The sequence below is a fragment of the Colias croceus genome, chromosome 17, assembly GCF_905220415.1.
Source record: "Colias croceus chromosome 17, ilColCroc2.1".
In the NCBI taxonomy this organism is placed as follows: domain Eukaryota; kingdom Metazoa; phylum Arthropoda; class Insecta; order Lepidoptera; family Pieridae; genus Colias; species Colias croceus.
Window position 1 is genome coordinate 3,764,496 of NC_059553.1, and position 24,877 is coordinate 3,789,372.

At 33.6% G+C, this 24,877-nt stretch overlaps 1 protein-coding gene across 1 annotated transcript in view; it reads right to left on the reverse strand.

Moving 5' to 3' along the window:
- The window catches only part of LOC123699014 (protein dead ringer), a 111,113-nt gene that overhangs the window by 64,474 nt on the left and 21,762 nt on the right, over positions 1-24,877 (reverse strand). The window contains 2 exon segments of the mRNA XM_045645872.1: positions 7,454-7,720; positions 8,667-8,870. Coding sequence (XP_045501828.1) covers positions 7,454-7,720; positions 8,667-8,870 — 471 coding nt within the window.

A 24,877-nucleotide genomic window follows, 5' to 3' on the forward strand; every position in this document is an offset into this window, starting at 1 on the left:
TAAAATAATCTGTATTATCAGAACTCAATATTCCAAACGTAAGTATAACAGGCGTTATCATCTGAATAACTGTAAAACTTCAGGGTTGGTAATCTAAACGAGGATTGGGTCATTTTTTGTGAGATTTATTTATTTTTTGCCCGGGGTGGCAATCTGGATTTTAGAATAATCTACTCAAGAGCCACATGTGCGTACACCGGGCGTCTCGGTGATAAACATTTTATTGAAATGCAAGCAAAAACTGCTAACCAAATGTTTGGTACCAATTTAGGGGTTTCATTCGGAGGAAGTTATTTTTCAAATCAATATTATAACTTCCCTGAATTGCGGGCGATATTAAATATTGCGTTCGGTTTGAGATATCCGTTTTCTTACAAAAACAACAATAATTGAACAAAACTTCATACCTAGTTATAAAGATAGGTGTGAATAATACGTTACTTTCAGGAGGCAAGCTTTATTGATAATCTTGTGTCGGAATAAATATTTACTTATACTAACCAAGTATTCTACTTTAAAGCAGCTCTATCTCCGTCTAAACAAAATGACAAACTTTTCGCAAATACCAATTCAAACAGCGCAAAACTTGACCCAAAGACAGCAGTATAAACTAACAACGCATGTATTGAACAATGCATGACATAAACAGCCGCGTCCTTGATACTACTGAGGGTACTATTTTTACTCCACAGATGCTCCCCGTGTCCCGTGCTGGTCTATTTCAAGATCACTCCTCCCTTGATCCACCCTTACTCTCGTAATGTGAGACTAAGAGGGCTTGCCACGCGTCGTTTGTGCAAACATTATCTAACAATAAGGTAAATGTAAATTATCCACAAGAGAACAGTGTGGGAAGTTCTATTGGCTGATACTGCAATGCGAACTTACGAAAGAACACGGATTGATGATAAAGCCCAACATTCTTTACGTTGAGAATTTTACGGGAAAAGTGGTAAAAGAACCTGATAACCTAAACCTTAAAAAACGATGGTATAAAAGGAACAACTAGTTCATAAGAAATACACAATTTAGCAATGATAAGATGTGAGTGAACACTTCAAGAAACATTGCTAACCTTACTTCTCAGACAGAAGTAAACGATCAACTTCTTCTATTCAAAATCGTGCAAATGTAGCCATTGCATAATTCGATATTAAAGACGAAATGTGTTATATAAATAGAGTTGCATAGTGTGCATGACGCAGGTCACCCGACACGGTAATGTGCGTTGAGGCCAGTTGAGGCGATACATCTGGCGAGATCGTGGCCAGTGAATTTGAGGTTGCTGTGGGACACTTAGAGGACGACCTATTTTATCGATTTAATAGGGACACTAGACTGATATCTATGTATAGTGACAGTTGTATTATTGCATAGATACCTAAGATTGGTAGTAAGTTCTTTCTAGAAAGGTAAAAACTATCGTCGTGGTGGATGGCGAGTGAAGGCAAAATAAAATTATGTCATACGTGTGGTAGAATATTATAATTTGAGAAACTGAAATTAATAAATCCAGCGCAGTTGCTTTCTATAAATATTAGTTAATTAGAAATAATTCTGTAGGTACCTACCTAGATCATAATATAAATAAATCGTAATTATAAAATATCCACACGTATAAGTAATACATTGTAAAACTGATTCACAATATCTAAAAGTATTATCCGATAGTTGAACATTGTCTTCGTATTCTAAAGGAAACTACTTTGTTTGCGGATATGTGGGTGCCTGTACAATAATTATTAACGAGCGGGTAATAAAATTATTGGTGCGACGACGTATGTATGAAATATTTATACTGACGCCATTTTTCTAGAAACTTCAAGATTAAATAATGTTTTATTGATGTTATATAGTTGGGTGGATGTATTTTAATGGAATAATTTATAGTTATTTTTAAAGATATTAGTATAGTTATTTTTATAGATTTAATAAATAATTTGATCATATCTTATGATATGTATTCGGTACGAAAACAGTTTAATAAAAAAAAGAAGAACCTATGCCTTCAATGTGTCACTATAAAAATAAGAAAGAAATAAGCGTAAAATTGTAAATAATATTTGTGTTGTGTCCTATTTCATGGAAACAATAATTACAATAGAAAGTATAATTGAGCCCGTTAAAAAAGTTACAAACAAACACATCCGTTATAAATTTATACGATAATACAACAAAAAATTATAAAACATGCGGGTCAAGTTAAGATTGTTCCTAGGCATATTATCAGGTTCACATACCATAAATTTCGATTAGAAATGCTATAAAAATATAAATATTGAAATAAAAATGTGTCTTCTACGCTAAAACTAAACGGACGTTCGTTTGTTTGTGACAAATAATCTCAAAAACTATACCGATGTTGTTACTTGAATATTGAGTAGGTAGGTCCCGTTTTACTCGCAGATATTGCATTGATTCGCAGATGGTTGGTAAATCTTTTTGCTATTCTGCCCTTAGGGATTTACTTTAAAAAAGTGTTCATAACGTTTTTTTTACCCAAGTCTTCAGCTAATTGCATTAAAAACATTAAAAATGATGATGCTAACTTATATTTATAGTTGCCTAGTGTTTTTTAGATTAGATTATCTAGCTGGATTATTGCATTATTCTAATTAAGCATGTATCAAAAAACCGCCATTTAACACAACGATATAATTTTGCGTATGTATGTATGTACACGTGAACCGACGCACCCCAGCTGTCAAGCTATTTCGGTCTGATAGTGCACGGGGGACTGCGCATGCGCATGACAGATTGCATAAGTATTCATATCTCCATTTTATTATATTAATGATTTTTAGGTTTTAATTATGGACTGAAGAACTAAATAATTAACTTTTTTGTATCGATTACTTATCTGATTTTGTTGAAAAAAGAACTTTATTTTTTTATACTGTTTCAGTTTTTTTTTTGCTTTGATCCTTAATACTCTTTCTGTATACTTACCTACTTATTACTATATCAAACACTAGCGGTCCGCCCCAGCTTCGCCCGTGGTACATATTTCGCAATAAAAAGTAGCCTATGTTCTTTCTCAGGGTCTAAACATTGTCTGTGCCAAATTTCATCAAAATCGGTCCAGTAGTTTATAAGCCTATTCGTAACAATCATACAAACAAACAAAGTTTTCCTCTTTATAATATTAGTGTAGATTAACTTTCATATTAAAAGAAATACCGATATTATGTCCTTTAATGTTTCAATTTGTATGTTTGAACTTGATAATAATATTGTGATCGAGCTTTGATCGAGTCTTCGAATTTATTAACTGATCCAGCTATAAAACAGTTTTATTGTTGACACAAGTACTTAATTAAACAAAAAGACACATAACAACAAATTAGAAAAACATTGGAGACTTCCGAACCTAATTAAGGTGTGTTTCGAGTCATTATATATTTTTTAGAATTTAAATGGTTATTATCGTTAAATAGACGATTTGTCGCAATTAACCTTAAATACTCGGCTATACATAAATTACGATTACGTTTATCAGTTTGTTTGTATTGGTCAGAAGTAAAGGTGAGTGCACAAGAAAGTACCTAGAGGTTTATATTTTAAGTTATTTTTACTTTTTAAATCTTACTTTATTGATTAGTTGTTGCCCGCAGCTTCGCTTGCGTGGAAAAGATAATTTTTCATGGTATAAGTTTTCATCCCCTATTTTACCCCTTTAGGGGATGAATTTTCTAAAATCCTTTCTTAGGGGACGCCTACGTTATGACATCTACCTGCATGCCAAAATATTTCAGCCCGATACGTCCAGTCACCAGTGGTTTGGGCTGTGCGTTGATAGATCACTATACCTATCAGTCACCTTTGAGAAGAGTTATTTAAAAATACGGTCAAAGAGTGTTTATTGGCGTCGACACTCTTTATTGTTAAGTTAACTTTGATAATTATGCAAGTAAAAGTACCTATAATTAGTCAAAGTTCTTAATTAGTACATGTAGTTATAAAAAGATAATTTGGTATACTGAATAATAGAATATCTATGTTTTTCTACAACATGTGAATACCATAAAAATACAAAAGATTATCAAATTAACAGAAAAGATAAATTAATTCCAACAGAGACATCGGTATCGTTTTTTAAACGTCAACAAAAGCATTACTTTATTTAGATAAACCTGTACTTATTGTAAATGGAGGCAGTTCTGAGCTGTGATTGGTCACTTGACTCATTGAATGTCATTTGTTTTGAATAATAATGACGTTTGGACGAGAACTTAACTAATTGCAGTCGAGATAAGCGTTCTTTGTACTACCTATTATATTATTTTTAATATTTATTTAATGACATACGAGGCTTTTGCTTGATTTTAATCTATTTATTCTTGTATGGATAGAAAATTATATAGATTATGCTTCATAATAATGTCATTATTTGAATATCGTTCGTACTAAATATAAATTGTAATTGTCTTTTATTCATTGGCGCAGATACCAAAAAAATATTAAATGATGTATCTGCTAACTAACATTATAGTTTTATTAATATATCCAATACTTAATTTAATATATTTCTACAAATGAATCGGATTTGATTAAGCAATTCAATTTGCAGAAAAATGAACCCAAAAAATAAATAAAATGACATTAAAAGCACGATTTTTGAACGTAACGTAACGTTTTCTGTCTTGCCATCCTGCAAATACCAAACTAAAGCACATGCATTTTTGTTTAAGTATTTCAAGTGTATAAAACATTCCTCCGATATATAGAAAGCATCCAAAAGATAAACCGTCTAGACGAAATAAACCACTCGAATACCAGTTCGATTGCTCACTAGGCTAATCGTTTGGGTTGCTAGTTAAAAAATAAAAACATTTTGTTTTTAAAGTGGTAACTTTAAAAGGTTGGAGGCGAATCAAGGCACGGGACATTGAAATGTGATAAGGAATAGGTGCGGTCATAGTTTGTGTTGCGGAATTTTATCTTGCTATATTTTGTAAGCTTTTTGAAGTAATTGAAGTGTACTATAACGGATTAGGTAGTAAAATTGTCATCGTATTTTTTTGAATGGCAATTGTGATTCATCATTTCTGTAGCTTTGTTACTATTATCAAATTTTGTTTAAGGTTGTAGTAAAGATATTTACTTATTAGTTATTTCAATAATTAAGCTTATATTAACAATAAAGATATTTTTTTTTTTCAATAATGTTCTGCTCATTCATACTTTCACCTGCTTTCAAATGTAAAAGTTGGTAGGTATAAATCAAAAATTAACATAAGACAATATAAAACAAATTGATTGTAAAATGTACGGGATAAATTATATAAATCAAACGTGTAGTCCATAAAGTGCTGAACCCCCTAGGGAGTGGTTCGCGAATGAAGAATGCTCGTTCGCCGTGCACTGAGCAAAATATGTCAATTTCTACGTGATTGCATTAAATTCAATTATTTGATAAATATGTTTGTGATCGCGCTGTTTTTAGATTTATTACATCGATACCTTATTACATTTGTAAAGGGATAAATAGTTAATACTTTTATCGTAATATAAACACTGCTGTAGCCTGTAGGAATGTGCAAGAAAGAAAATAAAGTTATTAAGAAACTCCATTCTTTACAATAAGCGAATAATTTGCCTCGACTCTTTATAAAATTAGTCCTTATAATTAATCATTTTACTTTAGCTTCAAAGAAAGAGCTTAATTATTTACGTTATCATTTTAATTAGGTATAGGTAGTGGATCCCCCAAAATTACGAATTGATACAAAGACTAAAACAATTCAACATAAAGAAAGCCATTCACGCACCAATTAAATTACCTTGAAGCAGCTTATTAACTATTGTCGGAATTTGCGCATTGTATGGTGCACTGCGGTTTATAGTAGTCGCTAATAGTCAATGCAATATGAATAAAAGCACTCGTGACCAACGCCTTATGTTACAGACAATTGTGAAAGGATCTTATAATGCGTGCTAAATACACAAGACCTTTCAGGCGTCAATTAGACATGTGAATGATCCTTGTCACATTTGATTAAAATGTTCAAAGCTTAGTCTTTTACTATCTTAACCTCTAGCTTAGTAGGTACTATGATCATAAAGGTAACGTTACTTGAAGATATGGCCTTTGGCATTAACAACTATTCTGAACATTCCTAATTTATAACGCCCTAATATACAATTTGATTTTAATTAATATTTTGTGGATTTAGTCAGGATTTACGTAGATACACCTAGTCTAAATATAATTCTTCAATTACTTAATTTTAATTACTTTTTGAGTGACAACTGCTCAACATTAATATTAAATACTCCAGGACGGAAAAGTCAATGGAATATCCTTTGAAGATGAGCATACCGTATTTACTTTTGAAGATAAAAGCGATCATTAATTTGGTTCAAAATGGTGACGTTCCTACATTGCTAAATTACCTTACTTCGTTCTTGCATTACAGCTGCTGAATATTGCTCAAAATATAATTTTATATTTATCCCATTTAAAGGAAATAAAGAGTTTTATTATTTATCCGCGTGTTCATTCTTTGCAATTGGCTGTTAATTGCTGTTAAAGCAACACTTATATTATCACAATTCGGACACCATCTGCGCCATTTCATTGAAAACAGACAAGAAAAATACGAGTTTTGCGTTACCTACCAATAGTCGATGAAAGGTTGCATTGTGAATGGGCGGCTTTATAATATGTATAACAAGTTTGAAACTCGTATTACATTTTTCGTTTAAATAATTAACGTGATGACGTAATTATTTTCAGGAATAAATTTGGATGCGGCCAGAAGAAAGGGAATTGCCAATACCAAAGATATAATAATCCAAAGAAACGAACCATAACTACATAGGACAATAATTATAATGAGACTTTTTTGCATCAAACAAAGCAATGTTTATACATTTCACCAATACGCTAACACACGTTGCGACGGTTCAACAGATTATTACCAGTCGTCGAGGCCGGAATGACCCCTCGCTTATTTCAAATCCCTCTAACCAATGAAATATGTAACAAAGGGAAAACGGGTTATGTCACCCCGATGTGGCGAATAAAGGAACCGTTTGTGAATGCCACACGATTATGAATAACTTAGTCAATGGTTACGAAGGGTTAAGCCCGATATACCGTGATTATGTTGTTATGGGATAAATATTTACTATGTACGAGGCTTGTAATAAAGAAATTCTATCAGTTGTCACAATATTTGAATCGATTATGCAAAGGGGACAGGTAGGATATAAGCGGTACTTATCGCATTGTTTTGTCCCTACCATGTCGTTATGCTTACCTATGCCTAAATGCCTTTAATTATTTTCAGTATTTAAATATGTACCTAAAACTGAAATTAAGAATGTTTAAATATACGTCCGTATAAACTGTTAACTACTATTGTGTTATTTATCCATACAATTTCCTATTTAAATCACTATTAAAATTCGAAATGACACAAAATTCCTGCCAAAAATCACGACTTACCTGACGGACCTGCTTGTACTGTTCCTCAAAGCTCCATCCAGCGGCACTCCCTTCAGAGGAAGACGACGACGCAGACCCCGCCGGCTGGGCTGGGGGCGGAGGCGCCGGCGCGAGGAACGCTGGCGGCGCGTACGGGAAGCCCGGGCCTCCGCCCGCCAGCGCGAACACGCTGTTCGGGGTAGATAGAGGAGCACCCTGGGCCAGAGACGCTAGCGAAGAGAGGTGCGGGTGGAGAGACGTCTTCAGTGACTCGAAGTCGTCGCGGACCTGGATATATGCGTTAGTTAGTGATAGGCACGGTAGACTGTAGATGGTAGGAAGTTACTGAGCATGTTTTCAATTTGTTTAGATTGGGAATTAGAGTAGTAGATCTGTGATAAACCTGTGAAGGCTTCGAATTATCTTTGTCAAGAATCATCGAATTAGAAGCGAAAAATCTTACATTTAGGCTTTAAGGGGGGTTAGGCGGTCAGCGAAAATTCAGCTATTCGGGCCTGAGGTAAGCGGTGAGGGATCCGCGTTTAGTATGGAATCAACGTGCTCGAAACTAAAAATCGTAAGCGCCATTCACATTTTTATCAAAAAGTGAACGAAAATATTTAGTATTTTTAACCGACTTCAAAAAAAAGGAGGAGGTTATCAATTCGGCCGGTATGTTTTTTTTTAATGTATGTACAACGATTACTCCGAGGTTTCTGAACCGATTTACGTGATTCTTTTTTTGTTCGGGATGGTGTCGAATTGGTCCCATAAAAATTTTATTCGAATAGGCCCAGTAGTTTTTATTTTATGGGCATTTTTGCAAGTCCAAGTTTGAAGTCGGTTGTTTTTAACGCAGTTATCACTTGTCTTAATCTAAAACAGTCACGAAATCGAGAAGGTAAATACCTATGTATTTGTGATTTTATACGAATTATTATCGTAAAATACGGTTGTAATGAGCATTTATATGATATTTTAGAGGTAACTTCAGGATTTTTTTTTATTGAGCAAAATTTTTCCAATCGTGTTTTGGAAACAGTCATCCCATCACACATACGTTCTGTTATACATATTAGAAATTTCAGTTCGAAAAATCTTCAATATTTTCAATTATAGCTCATAGAAAACAGTCCATTTTGCCGTGTTCACCTACTAAGGGCCCTTAAGGAATTAGTCATTCATTAATCAACTTATGCTACAATTCAGCTACACCACACATCACTTTCTTTACCTTAATCTCCCTCTCCAGAGGTCTCGGCGAGTTCCTCTGGTGGGGGTGGTTGAGCTGATTCATCTGTTGGTGGTTCATGGCGGCGTGGTGGGTCAGGTTGTGGTGCGGCATAGGCTGGTGCTGTATGCTGACGTCACGGCCTACACCCTCGTCGGAGCTCTCGCAGGACTGCTCTCCGGATGACTCGCCTTCGGATCTGGCTGACTAAATAGAAGTGATGATTAGAGAAATGTGTAGTAAAATACGTATTAGAATCAGAAGTAGTAGAAAAATAAATTTAAATGAGGATATAGGTACATGATTATTCCAAATGGCTAGAGCGGAATAGTGGTATAAGATGGCTTTAGTGGGAGTCAGAAAGATTGGAAGAGACTATAAAATTTAATCAATTTCAATCAGTCAAATGTGTGCAGCAGAAAAAAGTAACAATTCCCTGTGTTTTAGGTTCTCCGACAAAAATACGTGACATAGCTATTCTTCGATATATTATAGTAACAAATCATAGACTAGAGAGGGCACTAAGAGGGAATTATCACAGCGAATAATTGTAGATCTCGGATAACCTGTATTATTCAATGTAAAAACACGAGACTGGCTTAAATACCCCTACATAATCTTGTACATAATGAGAATGTTAAGTTTATAAGAGTCGCATTTTAAATTATTTCCAAGTGGCAGGTGACTAGCTTCTGGAACGGCAATTACTCATAAATGTCGCGAGGCGTCAGGCAATGTTATAAAAAGAAAAAATACGGTGGCATCATTAAATTATGTCGTTTTATCTGTTTGCGTGTTCCTGCCAATCTGCGTTTTACATATCTAGGTACATCGGTTTGTCGATGTCTTGTTTCTCGATTGCATATCGGCCGCTGTAGTGTCAAAAATAGTAAACACATAGAGAACAGCACAAAAGAACAAATTCGTAAACCGATTTACTTACATCCTATACCAACTCCGGTATCATGATGTCTTAATTCCAGTGTGAAAAACAACAAAGCCTATCATCATCATCAAGCGCGATGGCGCTAGAATACCGATGGCTTTTCCACTCTGGATTTAATACTGCTTTAAGACATTATGCCCCCGAGAACTTGGAATCAAAATAATTATTAAAGGAACCATAATAGGTTTAGAGACATTTTTTTTAAAAGAAATTTACAATTCACTATTCTAATTCAATAGTGTTAACATTAATAAACTTGTACACCTTGACAAAAAAGTTAAAAATTTGCGGGTGAGTCGAGAACTACTCTGTACAATAAATGTAATATATAATAATTTATATCAAAATCAATATGAAACAAATGAACTCTGACACATAACTAAATTACTTCTAAATTACAACGCAAATGCTTATAATAACATCGAACACCGGCGATTATTCCTTGTTTACAAATAATTACCGGTCAGCAATCGTGAACTGAACGCCGAATCTATTTTAATTAATAGAAATATTATACATTGTTTCCACACGTGATTATTTCGTGGAATATGTTATAAATCAATCGAACTGCAATGAAAACCAATGCTTTTTTGAAATGATTAACCGTTTTTATGTTCTGCATAAATGAATATCGACAGTATTTAGCCATCATTAGGACGTTTAATACTTGGAGCAGTAAACCATTAAAACCTTTTATTCAAAGCTGTACCTATTCAGAAGAAATAATTTATCATATGATAGCAGCTAGTAACATCTTAAGAAATTCGTGTATCTTAACGTAATACTTCAAAGAAAATTAGGAAATTTCTCATACATTTGGTCAATTTATACGACAATTGTAAAAACAGCATATGGCGGACCACGGAATCACCTGAAGGCTCTTATTACGCAATAATTTTATTTCTGCGGTAGCTTTTCGCCGCACTGATATAATTTGTATTTAAATATACTTGTATCATTAAAGTTATTGTTTTTATTTGTGCAGTATATTATTTTAAGTTACTCATAACTTGTAGATATTAAATGTCAAACGTTATTTACGTTTTCGTAAAAAATTTACCATTTTAATTAAACGTTCTTAAAAGTTTTAATGAATGGCAACATGCCAGATCATTCTGAAATAAATTTAACATTACACATTGATCTTTTATCTTTTACGATTGTCCTTTATGTGCTTTCTCAATAAAAATTGTATCGCAAATTCCTTTGTGTTCACTAATTAAAAGTATAAAATGATAGCAAACGAAAATCGTAACCCGAATTTGGAATCAATAACAAAACTCCAAAGGTAAAAGCATCGAAACGAGCGCAGCCCGCGGCCGTCAATTACGACATTAAAATTATTATTTTATTTCCATTTTTATTTATTATTCGCATTATTATATTGTGTGGAGTTATTATCGGTGAAATGTTTCGTTCGGATAAACGTTCGAGTCGAAACGACACGCAATCGCTGCTGGGCCGTTTTGGGGTTCAGTGGACTCTGATTGTAAGTGCATAGAAAAATTAAAATATATATATATAGATTCATATGTGTCAATAATATAAGTCCCTCTTATTTTTCTTAATGATGGTATTAATATTTTAAATCAATTTAAGGCACTTATAGTTACTTAAATTATTAAAATCATTTAGTGTAGAAGATCAACGATTTTTGAAGTGAAACTTCTTTATCGGGGTTGGAAAAAAATTTAGTGTAACATTTTTTCGTTACACGTGACATTTTTCCGTTACGCGCCATTTTTTTCTTCTCAATACCACGCGTGATTCGACGTATTTCTGTAAAGTTGCATATAGTAAGTTATTTTTTTAAAAATAAGGTCATAACATAAAGAAGTTTCACTTGTAACGTGTGTACACACGGACACATTTTTTTTTTTTTGCATAGACACTTTCTTGAATATGACTGAGACGACCATGGAGATATGAACTCTATAAATTAGGTTCATCATCCGAATCATTTGAATGTAGTTGCGATTATAATATTATGTCAATAAAATTTGTTAATAACGTGCGAATTGGCAGTCTATGGGTCGTAACTCGTTTATCAGTTAAACGATATTCATTTAAAAAATTCAATCAATCACCTACGGAACCCTCCATCGCCTAACTAATTTAAAAACACGACTTTCTCATGGTTTTGACTGCTACTGAATTCCGTCTGACTTTTTGTTTCTTTCGTGTGACCGCAATTTCATATAAACGCTCTATCAATAAATTCCTATAATATACAGGTACAACATTATCGGAAATTTGTTCGAGCAATGTAAACACGGTGATATATTATTATTTTATTATCGAGTGATGAACTGTAAAAATGACATGTCGGGGATAACGTTAGCACAACATAATATGCTAACGCGAAGGCAAACAGAATCGGTAACTCGCGCCTTTGTCGAAATCCAGCTCGTGATTTTATAATATAATTTTAACTGTAAGATGTTTAGTTAGCTGATGAAAAGCACGGCGATTGTGAGTCAATATAGCTGACCGGAATTTCTCTAACACAGAATTACTATGGAGATTATTATGGGGTTACGATTACCTAAATCATTACCGGAGCCTTTAGCTAATCCGATTTTATTATACATATTTAAATTTATGAAATGTACCTTGCTTGTAAATAACTACACTATATTATCACAAAAAAAAATATACTAAATAATACAAGTGCGTATACTCGAAAACCAAAACACTGAAAGTAAAAGTAAGGGTACATCAATTCGGGGCCATTAAAGGAAAAGAGCTTATATTTTAGATAAACAAGGAATGAGTTCGGCTCTATTCTCAGAAGATTTCCGAACCCATATTAACTCCAATATAAACGGGTGAACCAATGCTGATTAACACTTTCGTCAATTATATACGACCGAACGCGACAAGAGACTTAAACCTTACGCAGTTAAGACGCATTTTACTGCGTGAACTATTAAGGAGCTTAAAAATCAATGAAGGCATAAATGGAGTTACACTTATGGAGGTTACTAAGCTGTATACGAGATTACCAGTACGCACCTCATGAAAAAATTACGCACCGAATATTGAATCTTAATCCACCGCAATATTGTTGACAGTTGACAAGATGACTCGATAGGAGAAACGCTGACTTTATACAATGTAATATTTGTGATAGAAATCATAATCGTGTCTATGCGAGCGGCTTTTATGAGGCGTAATCAAATAGAAACTTGTAATGAAAGATGTCATGTACATTTAACAAGTTTGGTATGCAAAACAAATATAGGCGGTAATAAAATATTGAACATTTAGATGTTAACGCCGATAGATGTGATGTAAAGGCGTGATTTTCGAAATACATTAACAAACCGGCGAGTATTGATTTAGACCTTATAAATACTCAGCTAGGCCGACATGACCTACGCAAATAGAGACTTATAGAAACAAAGGGTTTATACATTGGCAAGATGATGTAAATGTTCGCATTCACGATCCCTGGAACTTTTATTAGCAGGATCGGTCACGACGAGCTTTGTCCACACATTAAGAGAATTAGCACCCGGGACCCTTGCTACCTTCTATTTACATAGACGGGACTGTGTTTGCCTAGATACGAGCCCAACAGTTCGCAAGCCATTGCGTCACACATTTGTGCAACGCATCGGAGATAAAGAAAATTCTAAGGATTAGATATGTAAGTTTCGAGGAATTTCCGATTATATTTCATTATTAGCATCTCTTAGTCGATCGTAGTGTAATTTTACCACATTATAAACCATCAAGTATCCGTTTTTATTGCCACAATGAAATTTTATATAACGCAACATAAAAGCACTCATCAAAAGCACTGAATGAAATCGAACAAAGCGATGTGGCTCGGCCGCGGATCGCGACACAATGTTGCAGTAACGTTAACTGCCGCTCTAACATTAACATTAGCGCACGTAAAATAACCGCCAATAAGTCGAAGCACGCATCAAAAGTCGACAAAGCAACAGGTTCTTGTCTCGACAAACAAACCGTGTTTGCATTACGATCCTGGCTTCATTTAATAATTCTCGGGAACTAAAAGCCTTTGAACATTTCATCAGATGACCCTCGCTGTTTGCACACACTCCTGCCTCGAGATGCTAATGTGGACACAAGGACCTGTATCGCCGATCGGCCATCGATGCTTTTATTGTTGCCCATCCCTTTCAATAAGCTTCTATTTTACTTTGTCGTCAACCTTCGATAGGCTGGACAAACATACAATGGGCTTTTTAGTTTTCAATTTGAGATTCATACGAAATTCTATACGTGGTCGCGTCTGCGAGTCTTGAAGTTACAGAAACGCAGCGATTTGCAGGCGTTCGGAATGAGCCAAGTATTTGAGCAAAACAAAAGGTGATAAGGAGAGGTAAATAACCTGACCCATTGACGGCATGACGCGACCGCGCACACATGACAGCACACTGGACGTAGCGCGCGCTAACTCACATTCAACAGCTGTTTAACGCGTCAAATGTTTTGCTAAAATATTTTTAGCGCCATTCGTTTACGGTCAATTACATGACTCGATAGTTAATAGACTTGTATTTTATCGTGTATATTTTCGAAACGTACATTATATTAACTGTCCAATTTCCAACACCTCAACCTACAACGAATTGGTGTAATTTTATTCAAAACACCGCAACACCGGTAAATAGAAAGAGATCGTGTTCGTTATTGTAATGATAATTATTTTGTGAGACAAAAACTAGAAAGCGGTCGCTCGAAGATGTACCTACCTATCTGTTAATTATTGTCACCAAAATGGCGTCAGGTATTGTAAATGAGTCAAAATGGCGGAGTGACAAATCTGTGGGTTTCTTGTGCTTTTCGTTTGATTGACGCGTGCCAGATTCCGCGGCGTAATATCTTTATACATATTTATTTACGTATAGAAAGCGCAAATATAAACGAGTTCTTTCGGTAATACGATTTAGATAACGTTGTTGACATTCGTTTACGTGATGCGCGACACCGTCGATGAGCAATTAATACAGCGTCTTTGAGTCTATTGGCCCAATATTTGACATTGGGAAATATCAAAATCGTTGAGACAATTTCGAAGCGTAGCAACGCTCGGTCAAATATTGACATTTCTCACGAGTCGCGGGCGGACGCAGCTCGTGCCATCGCCAACACACCTCAGCGCTTTCCTTCCCTTCCGCTTTTCACACAAATAGGTAATAATCGATCAGTTTTATTGCGCGGCGAGTGTAGGCGCGGCCGCACCGCCTCGAGGGTGATAGTTCGAGGAATCTTAAAATGTTACATGTCGTTTACCCGCGACGTGTTCGATCCCAAACCAAACAGACGTTTCATATTTATTTGGAATCCATAAATCGATGACCGTTTACCTGACGCATTGCATAAAAATTGTGTGAAACGTAATTTGTCCTGTACACTGCGCTGTTTACATTTTGTTCCGTAAACGGCAAACATCCATCGCAGTATTCATTCTTTGTGCTTATGTTTGTCTTGAGTCACATATAAAGGGAAATCGCAATCCGCGATTGTCATTTCTTGGTAACTTAATTCTATATACACATATCTATAGATTTGTGGTGCATTAATTATATTTGCTTGTTGTATATAAGCATAAGACATGTCATCTTGGTACTTATATCAATAAGTTTCTGCATTCTTGTTTTAAACAAAGTTTAATTTTAAATATATTCAAGCTGTGTATTTCTTTTTTTATTAATTATATATAGGGGATATTAATTAATCATTTGATTAATTGTTGGTTAGAATAATTAAGATTATATTTTTGAGGCATCCTTGATCATTATTGGTGCCAATCTCCAAAACATGTGTCAGTGAATTATTTGTTTTAAATAAAATATTCTTCGATATTATTTTTCTATCGGTCATAAGAATAGAAGAGCCGAACGGATGTGGTTTTCTAAGTATTTGAATAAAAGATGGCCGACTTATGTCATTTCCTTTGAGAACCATGTAATGACATGCATAGATAAGCTGATGTCACGGATATTTGGCAAGATCTCACATTGTTGTTCCATCGACCTAGTCATTGAAGTACCTATTTAATATTTGTATAATTTTTCTCTTATCCTAATAGTAAAAATAGCAACAAAAAAATGGTCTTCAATTTGAGCGATGGAAAATTTTATTTCTGAATTTTTATAAATATTATGCCTAGAGATCAGAAAATTTTCTTACTTATAGTAGGTTCCTTTTCAAGGAAAAACTATACTCATAATCTACAAATAAAATTTCTGAAGATAACAGCGTTTTGCAATCAAATTATTATCGAGTAAATTACATTTACCAGTTATTGCTTGTAAACACATAAGTACGTCGATATTTACATAGTTATTTCGTAATATATAAACAATAGACATTGCCGTTAAAGGTCCGACCACTGTTTAATTACTTGAGTTTGTGGTGATCGTAAAGTTACAAGGAACTAATGCGAAAACCGCAGATAGGTCACAATAATGAAACGGATACCAACTTTGTAACTGTACTTCAAAACATTAATGGGTTGAGAAACCTTTAAGGCAATCCCGCGCGTTTCTACAGTGAAAACGCGCGAAACGGTGGCTTACCCCAGAATTTACCACGTTAGGTCGAAGTCAGACAAATTTTTAAGGTTATTTATATAGATAATTCATAGATACGCTTTGCTTACCTACTCTGCTTTATGCTCTGTAATTGCTTGTTACGAGATTTTTAAATTTAGAATTCAAATTTATTTTTAAAATATAGGTTCGTCTAGTAATCTTCCAGTCTTGACCGAAAAAAAAAGTAAGTTAGTTCCTAACACAACCAACCAAATATATCATAACGTTCCATTTACAATCGAATATTCGAATAACAGAAAATCGATTTACGAATGATTAATCTACAGTTATTAATCAAGGACCCACATCTTGAATTGAGCCCAATGTCACATATCACGAATCGTACATCATTAATTTAATACGAATATTTATTTCGATGATGGATATCGATTTATACATGACGAATATGAATGCATCACTCGTATAACGTTTTTTAATTTTTAGTTGGAGTTGAAATATCGTCTGATGCTTATGCCAATTTTAAAAATGCTAACAGTGATTTATTTCATCTAAATATAACTAATATTTTCTTTCTATTCGTACTAAATTCTTCGTACAGTATGTACAGTACGTATGACATTATTCCCTAATTGTCCTGTAAAACAAATCGATATTCGAAGAAATTCGATTCAATAGGTCAAAGTTTGTTTATGACATCCTGGTACATAGTTAAACAAAAAAGGGTCTCTTATTTTTCCATCAAATTTCGAAAAAGTCGCTCATCAGAGTAAACAGCACAAAAATCAATAAACCCTTCTCGATATCGTTCAAATAAGTCGTGTCGATTTAAATAAAACAAATCAACAAAAACCTGTTTAAAATAGTCGAGAATCCTTCCTAATCGATCGACTACGATCTGTCAACTGGCATTGTATTTTAATAATATATAGGTTTATTCACCACTAGGCATGTTTTGAATAAATCAAATTAATTCGATCGTCAATCTGAATAATCTTGAATTCGTTATTAAGATTTATGATTTGATAACAATGTTGACTTTTGACATCGCTATGTACAAGAATTTCCAATGAGCTAATAATATTATATACAAGAACGTAGCCATTGTCAAAAATGTTTACATGTATAAATCTATACATATAATAAATCTGTAGAAGGGTCAATTCTGTACATTGAAAATATTGAAAAAATAAATACCAGGGGGTGTTACTGGATCGATACCAAACCCAAATATGTGATTAAAAAAATTTTTGTCTGTCTGTCTGTCTGTCTGTATGTTCAGGCATCACGTGAAAACTAACGGTTCGATTTCGATGAAACTTGGTATAATTATACCTTATTATCCTGGGCGTAAAATAGGATACTTTTTATCCTGAAAAAATACGTAGAAAAAAATTAATCTTAATTTTTCAGTTTTATCCATAGACGTTGTTCTGTAGAACCGCGAACACACGTTGCGTATTATTATAGGCCTAGCCGTATTTGGGTCCAATAGATATTTATAAGATGTCATTGTCAGAGTTACTCAAAATGGAGAAATAAACTATCCACGCGAAAGCCGACATCCGCGCGGACGGAGTCGCGGGCGGAAGCTAGTTAATAATATTATTGATTCAGTAAGTGACAAAAATAATACCAAAATTATTAACTCTCACACCTCTAGCTCTGATAAAAAATTCAGAACCCCGTGGTGCAGATCCTTCCTATTTACAAACAATAACAATATAGGTAACTGAAAACACTTCATTTATTCTTTTTAATTTTTACTTGTTCCCAGGATTATTAACCTATTCAGAAATTTCTTTCGCACGTACGCATATGCACGCCTTTAATTATGAAACAAAACTTTAGTATGTATATGTCTCAATACCGTCATATATTTTTAATTAATTATTATAGACATTGGTAAGTTTTTATGTTATCGAAGTATGAAACTAAATGCCAAGTATGATATTAAAGAATTACTCATCCAAATCAGATAATACGAACATACATTGAGACATTCGTAATTAATGATTAATTTCAAATGTTATGACATGAAAGTAAGATCGTGGCTTAAAAATACCATACTCGGATGCCAGGAATAATTGATAAATCAATGCAGTGCTCCACAACAGAGACACTAAATCAAAAAACGGCGGCCATCACAACATTTGACGTATAGACTACGCTCGATTACACTCTTTTCGTTAGATGGCGCGATAGTCACCTGTCAAACAGCTGTCATTAGCTTATTTCAACGGAGTCGAATCGTGATTCGTGATACTATTCATAGAAATGAAGGCAATACTGTGAACGTCCTAAGCCATGTAATGGTTAAATACTGATGCAAATAAGGTTATTGAAACTTTCCAATTGTCGTAGGTCAGTTTCCAGTCGATTCATAGATGAGTTACCGTTACATATAAATCCTAAGAAACTTAACAGATGATAAAATACAGACATTAAAACCTAAAATGTTAATTGCAAACCAGTTTTATTATTATTATCGTTTCATGGAACAATTGTTCACCCACGCATCGTCTGGCGCGGTTTCGGTCGCAATTTCATCTGATTTACATAGGTACCTACGCATAAGCATACCGCTTCTACCCTTAATTGAAATCAAATTACTTGTGTTTATACAACAACCAGACTTAACACTTTCGTTATCCCTCAAAGTGTCTGTTATGTTAAAATACAACCCTTTTTGTTTTCACTTGAATGTCGATCTTATTTTCTGACAGCTAAAGTTTAGATTGGCGGGTGTTATTTTGAGGGTATAAGCTGTTCTATCTATGGGAAAGCTTTGAATAGACCACACACGGTCGTCCGTCAACATGGACTCGTAAAACAACACAATAACACTTAGTATACTTTACAGGTAAACTGGTAGCTTTTGATGACCTTCCGTAATTTGATATGGTGTAATCTATTTTTACTAGAACACCTCAATGGGCAAATTTTAATATAAATAAAAAGGTAAGCTAGTATACAGGAAATAAATATGATATAACTGAATAACATTAAAATCTATATAGTGAAAACAAAGAATTAATAAAAACGATAAAAACAAAGGAATGTCAAAAACCTGATTTGTTAACATCTGTCAAGAAATGCTAATCACGGAGTACTTACATGCGGAATGAGTAAAATGTTTATTTTATTATCAATAATTAATGATTTAAATCAGGTAGCCGCTGAGATGATGTAGAGATCTGTGTCAACAGCATCAGCAAACACACTTGTGGAAATATTACCTTACCGTAATTAAGGTCGATTCGAAATGACTTGATTGATCACTGGAATCTACTATTTGAATGTATTAATGGTCGAGATTATTAAATTCTGGCGCTTAAATAATTATTAATAATGCAAAATGCAATACTTATACGTTATAGAAATATATTCACAAAATATTAATTTATGAATAAACAAGATTATTAAATCCACCGAGAAAATTAATCGTAAATCTAATAGGTAGGTAATTAATTATAATATGATGGCTTTTAGGAAATATGCTTTAAACAATAATACGTAGGTACCCAAATCGTGTTGTAATTTGGACAAAAGAAAATAAGAAAACAACATATCTATGTATTTTTTAGTTAAAATTTAAGTCTGATAAAAATGAAAACCTATTCGTTCGCTATACCAGTTGGTCATTTTTATTAGTTACATCTAAATTCAGAGAAATAACAAATCTAATATTAATAATTCTAACTCCAATCCGATCTTGACCCAATATACGCAAGTTTTCCAACATATTTGTATAAACCGAACCTTCAGCAGTCTCGCTAATAGCTAGTCCACACTGTTATATTTATTTTTATTCCCCAAATACTATAATTGTGTAAAAAATCCATTGGAATCCACTGCAGCGTTACTAAACAAACTTCTTTGTGGTTTAGGCCAGTTCCACAAAAAATATTTACATTTTAAATCAACTTAAATCTGGTACGCAGCGAATGGATCTGATGTTTTTATATTTCATTTTATTAAATTTGTTCATTCAACACTTTCAGACGTTTACGTAATTACTATTTTTATGACTGAAGTCAAAATTTAGTAAAAACCACCTACGGAGAGCGTGAAGGGGGAGGGAACTATTATCCATACTTAATATTATAAATGCGAAAGTAACTCTGTCTGTCTGTCTGTAACTGAATCACGCCTTAACTACTGAACCAATTTGCATGAAATTTAGTATAGATATATTTTGATACCCGAGAAAGGACATAGGATAGGTTTTATCCCGGAATTCCTACAGGAACGGGTTTTTCTTTGAAAACGCGGGCGAAGCCGCGGGCGGAAAGCCAGTATGAAATAAAACGTCTTTGTTGTAGTTCCTTAATTAAGTATCAATGTCTGCTCATTGACAGAAAATTATTAGATTTTCCTCAACATTAGTAAAGCATCCTTGTATTGCTTTACTACCTACCTAGTTAGGTACACGATTGATTCAAAATATCTTATAGAAATGGTTGCAGTTAGTGAGAAAATGTGTTAAACATAAAATTTATTGCAACTGCAACACAAAATATGAATATTAATCTATACATATAATAAAATCGTAGGAAAGTCAAAACTGTACATTGAATATTTTTTTAAAAGAATACATAATCCATGATCTATAATCGATATAGAAGCCAAAAACATAGTTTTTAGAATTTTTGTCTGTTTGTCTGTTTGTCGGTTTGTCTGTTTGTCTGTTTGTCTGTAAGTTTGTCCGAGCTAATCTCGAAAAGTACCGCATAGATTGACTTCAAATTTTGCATGAATATTACTAACAGGTCGGGTGAGGCTTTTATATACACATTATCATGCTATCACCTCCGGGGGAGGAGCTGTGAACCTTTATTTTTCTAACGTATTCCGTGTATTACACAGCGTACAATCTAAAGACTCATGTTTAAATGTTGTTTTTGGGTAAGCCACGCTATTATCTAGCTTTACACTATAAAAACTACGTCATTTACGTAATTTTGGCAGAGAAACAGTTTAATGAATCTTAGTAGTATAAAGACAAATTTAAAACAGCGCCATCTATGAGACTTCATTAAAATCAAATCAATTTACATATTTAACGCTTCTTGCAAATTTATAATTAAGAATAAAATAATATGATGTTGGTGGGGTTTTTAATTGTACTTATTTATTTAACTTTTTAACCCATGTCTTCCCAGAGTCCACTTCAGGTGCTTATATTTTATGTGAATATACTAAATAAAATTTTACAAGTGAGGGTAGATGTTTATTATTTGATGTCAAACAAGACACCATTAACAGTTAATTGTGACATTTTAAAAAATCCTTCTTGCGTTCCCACAAAAGGTAAAATGTGGCTTTTATATTTATTCTTTATACATAATTAATTATATAGTTAGACTCATGTTTTTAATTAGAATTGAAGTTACGACAAAATAAGAAAATGATGAAATTTTATTTTTATGTATAACTTTTACAAGACTATATTATACGCCCAAAGAAGGTCACTTAAGTTCTTGATAGAATTTTATTTGTTAGTAGCTTTTTAATAAAATAAGGTAAAGTAATCTTTTCATTTTTTTTATTTACAGATTCAATGTTCATAAAAAATTAACGATTTGCGTGAGGATGTAGTAGAAATAAGTATCCTGGCGCGTGGTCAATTGTTGACTAAAGTTAATTTCCAACGTATGGTTCAATCATTGGAAGAATCTTGGGTAATTTTAGAGGATATTTTTCGGGAATGAGAAAAGGGGCAGCCAACCACGTATCAGCGTGCGTGCGTGAGAATCTACGTTTTAGTACCAAAAAAAATGTTATTTTGAAACGTAAATATTGCACTCACAACTACTGTACAAGTATGATTTTTATTCGTGCTTTACTGTTGTTTTATTATCGTTATGGCTTTCGCGGTACAGATAGTACTGGGATCAGAGTACATATTATTTATCAATTTAATATACGTACCACACCAAGTAAAATATTTACAATCATACCAAATGGATTAACACGGTATGTACATAAGGCGGTCTTATCGCTTACTAGCGATCTCTTCCAGACTGCCCAAGGTAAGAGATAAAGAATTATACTCATGATCCAGCAATTTTCAACCGAAAAAGAAGTTTTTCTGTAATTGGTAGTTGTTTCATTTATTTATTTTAAAAACCTAATTTTACTTTTACATTTGCCCATTTGCATTACATTCAGCTTCCATAAAACTTATAAAAATTTTATGTTTATTTCTGTCTAATATAACTACTCTTTTTTAGATATAAATAACAAAAACAACTTTTTTATTAAAATTTAGTACCTTGGGAAGATATTATCTATGTGTTAATAGAACAATACATAAAGGAAGTTATGTTACGATTTTATACAATGAAAATATGTAAAAAAATATTAGCAGGTGTAATTATTAAATTGATCCCGAACCCAAAACTGTAGTTAATTTTTTTGTCATTTAGTGTTTAATTCATGTCAATTGGTTCATTAATAAAAAAAATTATGATCATTTAAATAATCACGGCGAACATTTGCTAAGGCATTCATGTACAAGGTGTAATCGTTCAGTGTGCACAGGCGATTTTTTTTTTGTAAGTATTACAGATAACAAAAAACTTTAAACTGATATCGAAAGTACTTAACCTAATAATGGCCGTAATCATTTTTTTTTAAATAAATCGAGAAATATCAAAAAAAATATCTTTAAACCCTTACATTAAGTACATATGAAATATGAATATCCCATATACATTTAATATGAAAGATTTTAGCTTTCTTTTTCTTTTTTTGGTTGTCTGCTTTAATTACTTCGCAAATTTGAAGTGGCATTTTCCACGCTTTTCCCGGACATTTTCACGCATTTTCCGGATATTTTCCGGGCATTTTCCGGGCAATTCCTCACGCATTTTCCGGGGATTTTCCAGGCATTTTCCACGCTTTTCCCGGATATTTTCCAGACATTTCCCAGACATTTTCCGGAGATTTTCCAGGCACTTTCCACGCTTTTCCCAGACATTTTTACGCATTTTCCGGACATTTTCCGCATATTTTCCGGGTATTTCCCGGACATTTTCACACATTTTCCGGGGGATTTCCCAGATATTTTACAGGCATTTTCCGGATATCCCCAGATTTCCGGAAAGTACGTAAGTTTTTTAGCTTAGATTAGTAATAAATTCTATTAACAATTCTATGAATTGTTTATGGTAGTACGTGTTTACTAAATAATTGTATGTAAAGTAGTAACTACTATGCAGTCGCTATTCCACGCGGACGAAGTCGCGGGCACAGCTAGTAAAATATAAAATGTATGAAGTTAGCGACAGCAGTTCTGCGGACAGGAAGGGGCGTGGTGCATGCACATTAACGCTTCGAGGAAACTTTTCTGTAGCTGTAAATGTGTTTTAAATCATGCTTGATTTCTTTCTGCATTATCAAATTATTATAAGAAATTATATGAGTTACCTATTGTTATATGAGTTACCTATTACCTATTGTTCAATTCCAAGTAGTTTAAGGCAGCACTCAAGTACCAACGTCATTTAAACTAGTAAAAAGGCATATTAATAATTGTATAATATGGTGTGGTGACCAGGAATACGTACCTTTTTTTTTTATAGTGGAGGAATACGTACCTACCTACATGAAATATATTAGCATTATATAAACAATCATTTTATGTTTAAATGTATTGTTTATCAACAGATGAATAGACGAAGAATCATTATCATTTCATTGGCTTTTACTTGATAACTACTGCTCAGTTAACCATCTATTTAATTTGTCCAATCGTTTCAAGGACAATCAGTGTGGTCCAGACCACACATAGTTGGGCCAATTAAGTGGGCACAGACAACACAGCCTCCGAGTGGTGTGAAGTGAGCAAACAGCGTAACGCGGGAGCCTCCGTGACACTGTATCATAAGTATCTAGTAGTATATTATTGTGGGCTATGAGGATGTTAAGCCATGTTCACATTGATGTAATCAGGGTTTGATAAAGTGAAGTCCCATGTCCCCTAGACCCCTAGTGGGGTAATGGGCAGATGTATTTATAGGTACATCTGTTTCACTGATCGATTTTCTTTAGGGACAAGTAGGTGATCAGCCTTCTGTGTCCTGCAAGGCCAAGACATTTTGTTTCTTCCTCTCCACCGGGAATCGAACCCAGGACCCCGGGGTTCTACGCTTACGCGTTAACCACTGTACCAAGGAAGCGGCAGGGTTTGATAAGGACGTATCTATACCTATTCATAAGGAATCGGCGTAAAATCTGCAAAGGTACGTACATACAATTATCGTATCAATGTAGGTAGGTATGTAAATTTCGAAACGACTTTTTGTATATCTCTGAATAGACCGGATTGAGAGACCTCTCTAGAGAACAAAATAGTGTAACTGCAAGTTATGGGAAATACTTTTAATATGAACTCTGCTACAAAAAACATTTAAACGCAATCCATATTTTGATTCTAAATTATATTCCAAGTAACAAGATCATTTACCTAATTACCTATTACCAACGCAAATTTTTGAAAACTATTAGAACATAATATTACGAAAAGAAAATGAAAAATATCGCTCCGCTTTTCGCGTCACTATTTTCCGTAGGTACCTACGTTGTTCTTTGGTTTAATGCTCTAATTTGTTCTTTTTTCAAATTACGTGATTCTAATATAATATAAAAAGAGGTTTTTTTATCACCGCTCATGTGAGTCATAATTATTTTATTTATTTATTAAAAAAAAAAGCATGACTCGGAGTTTT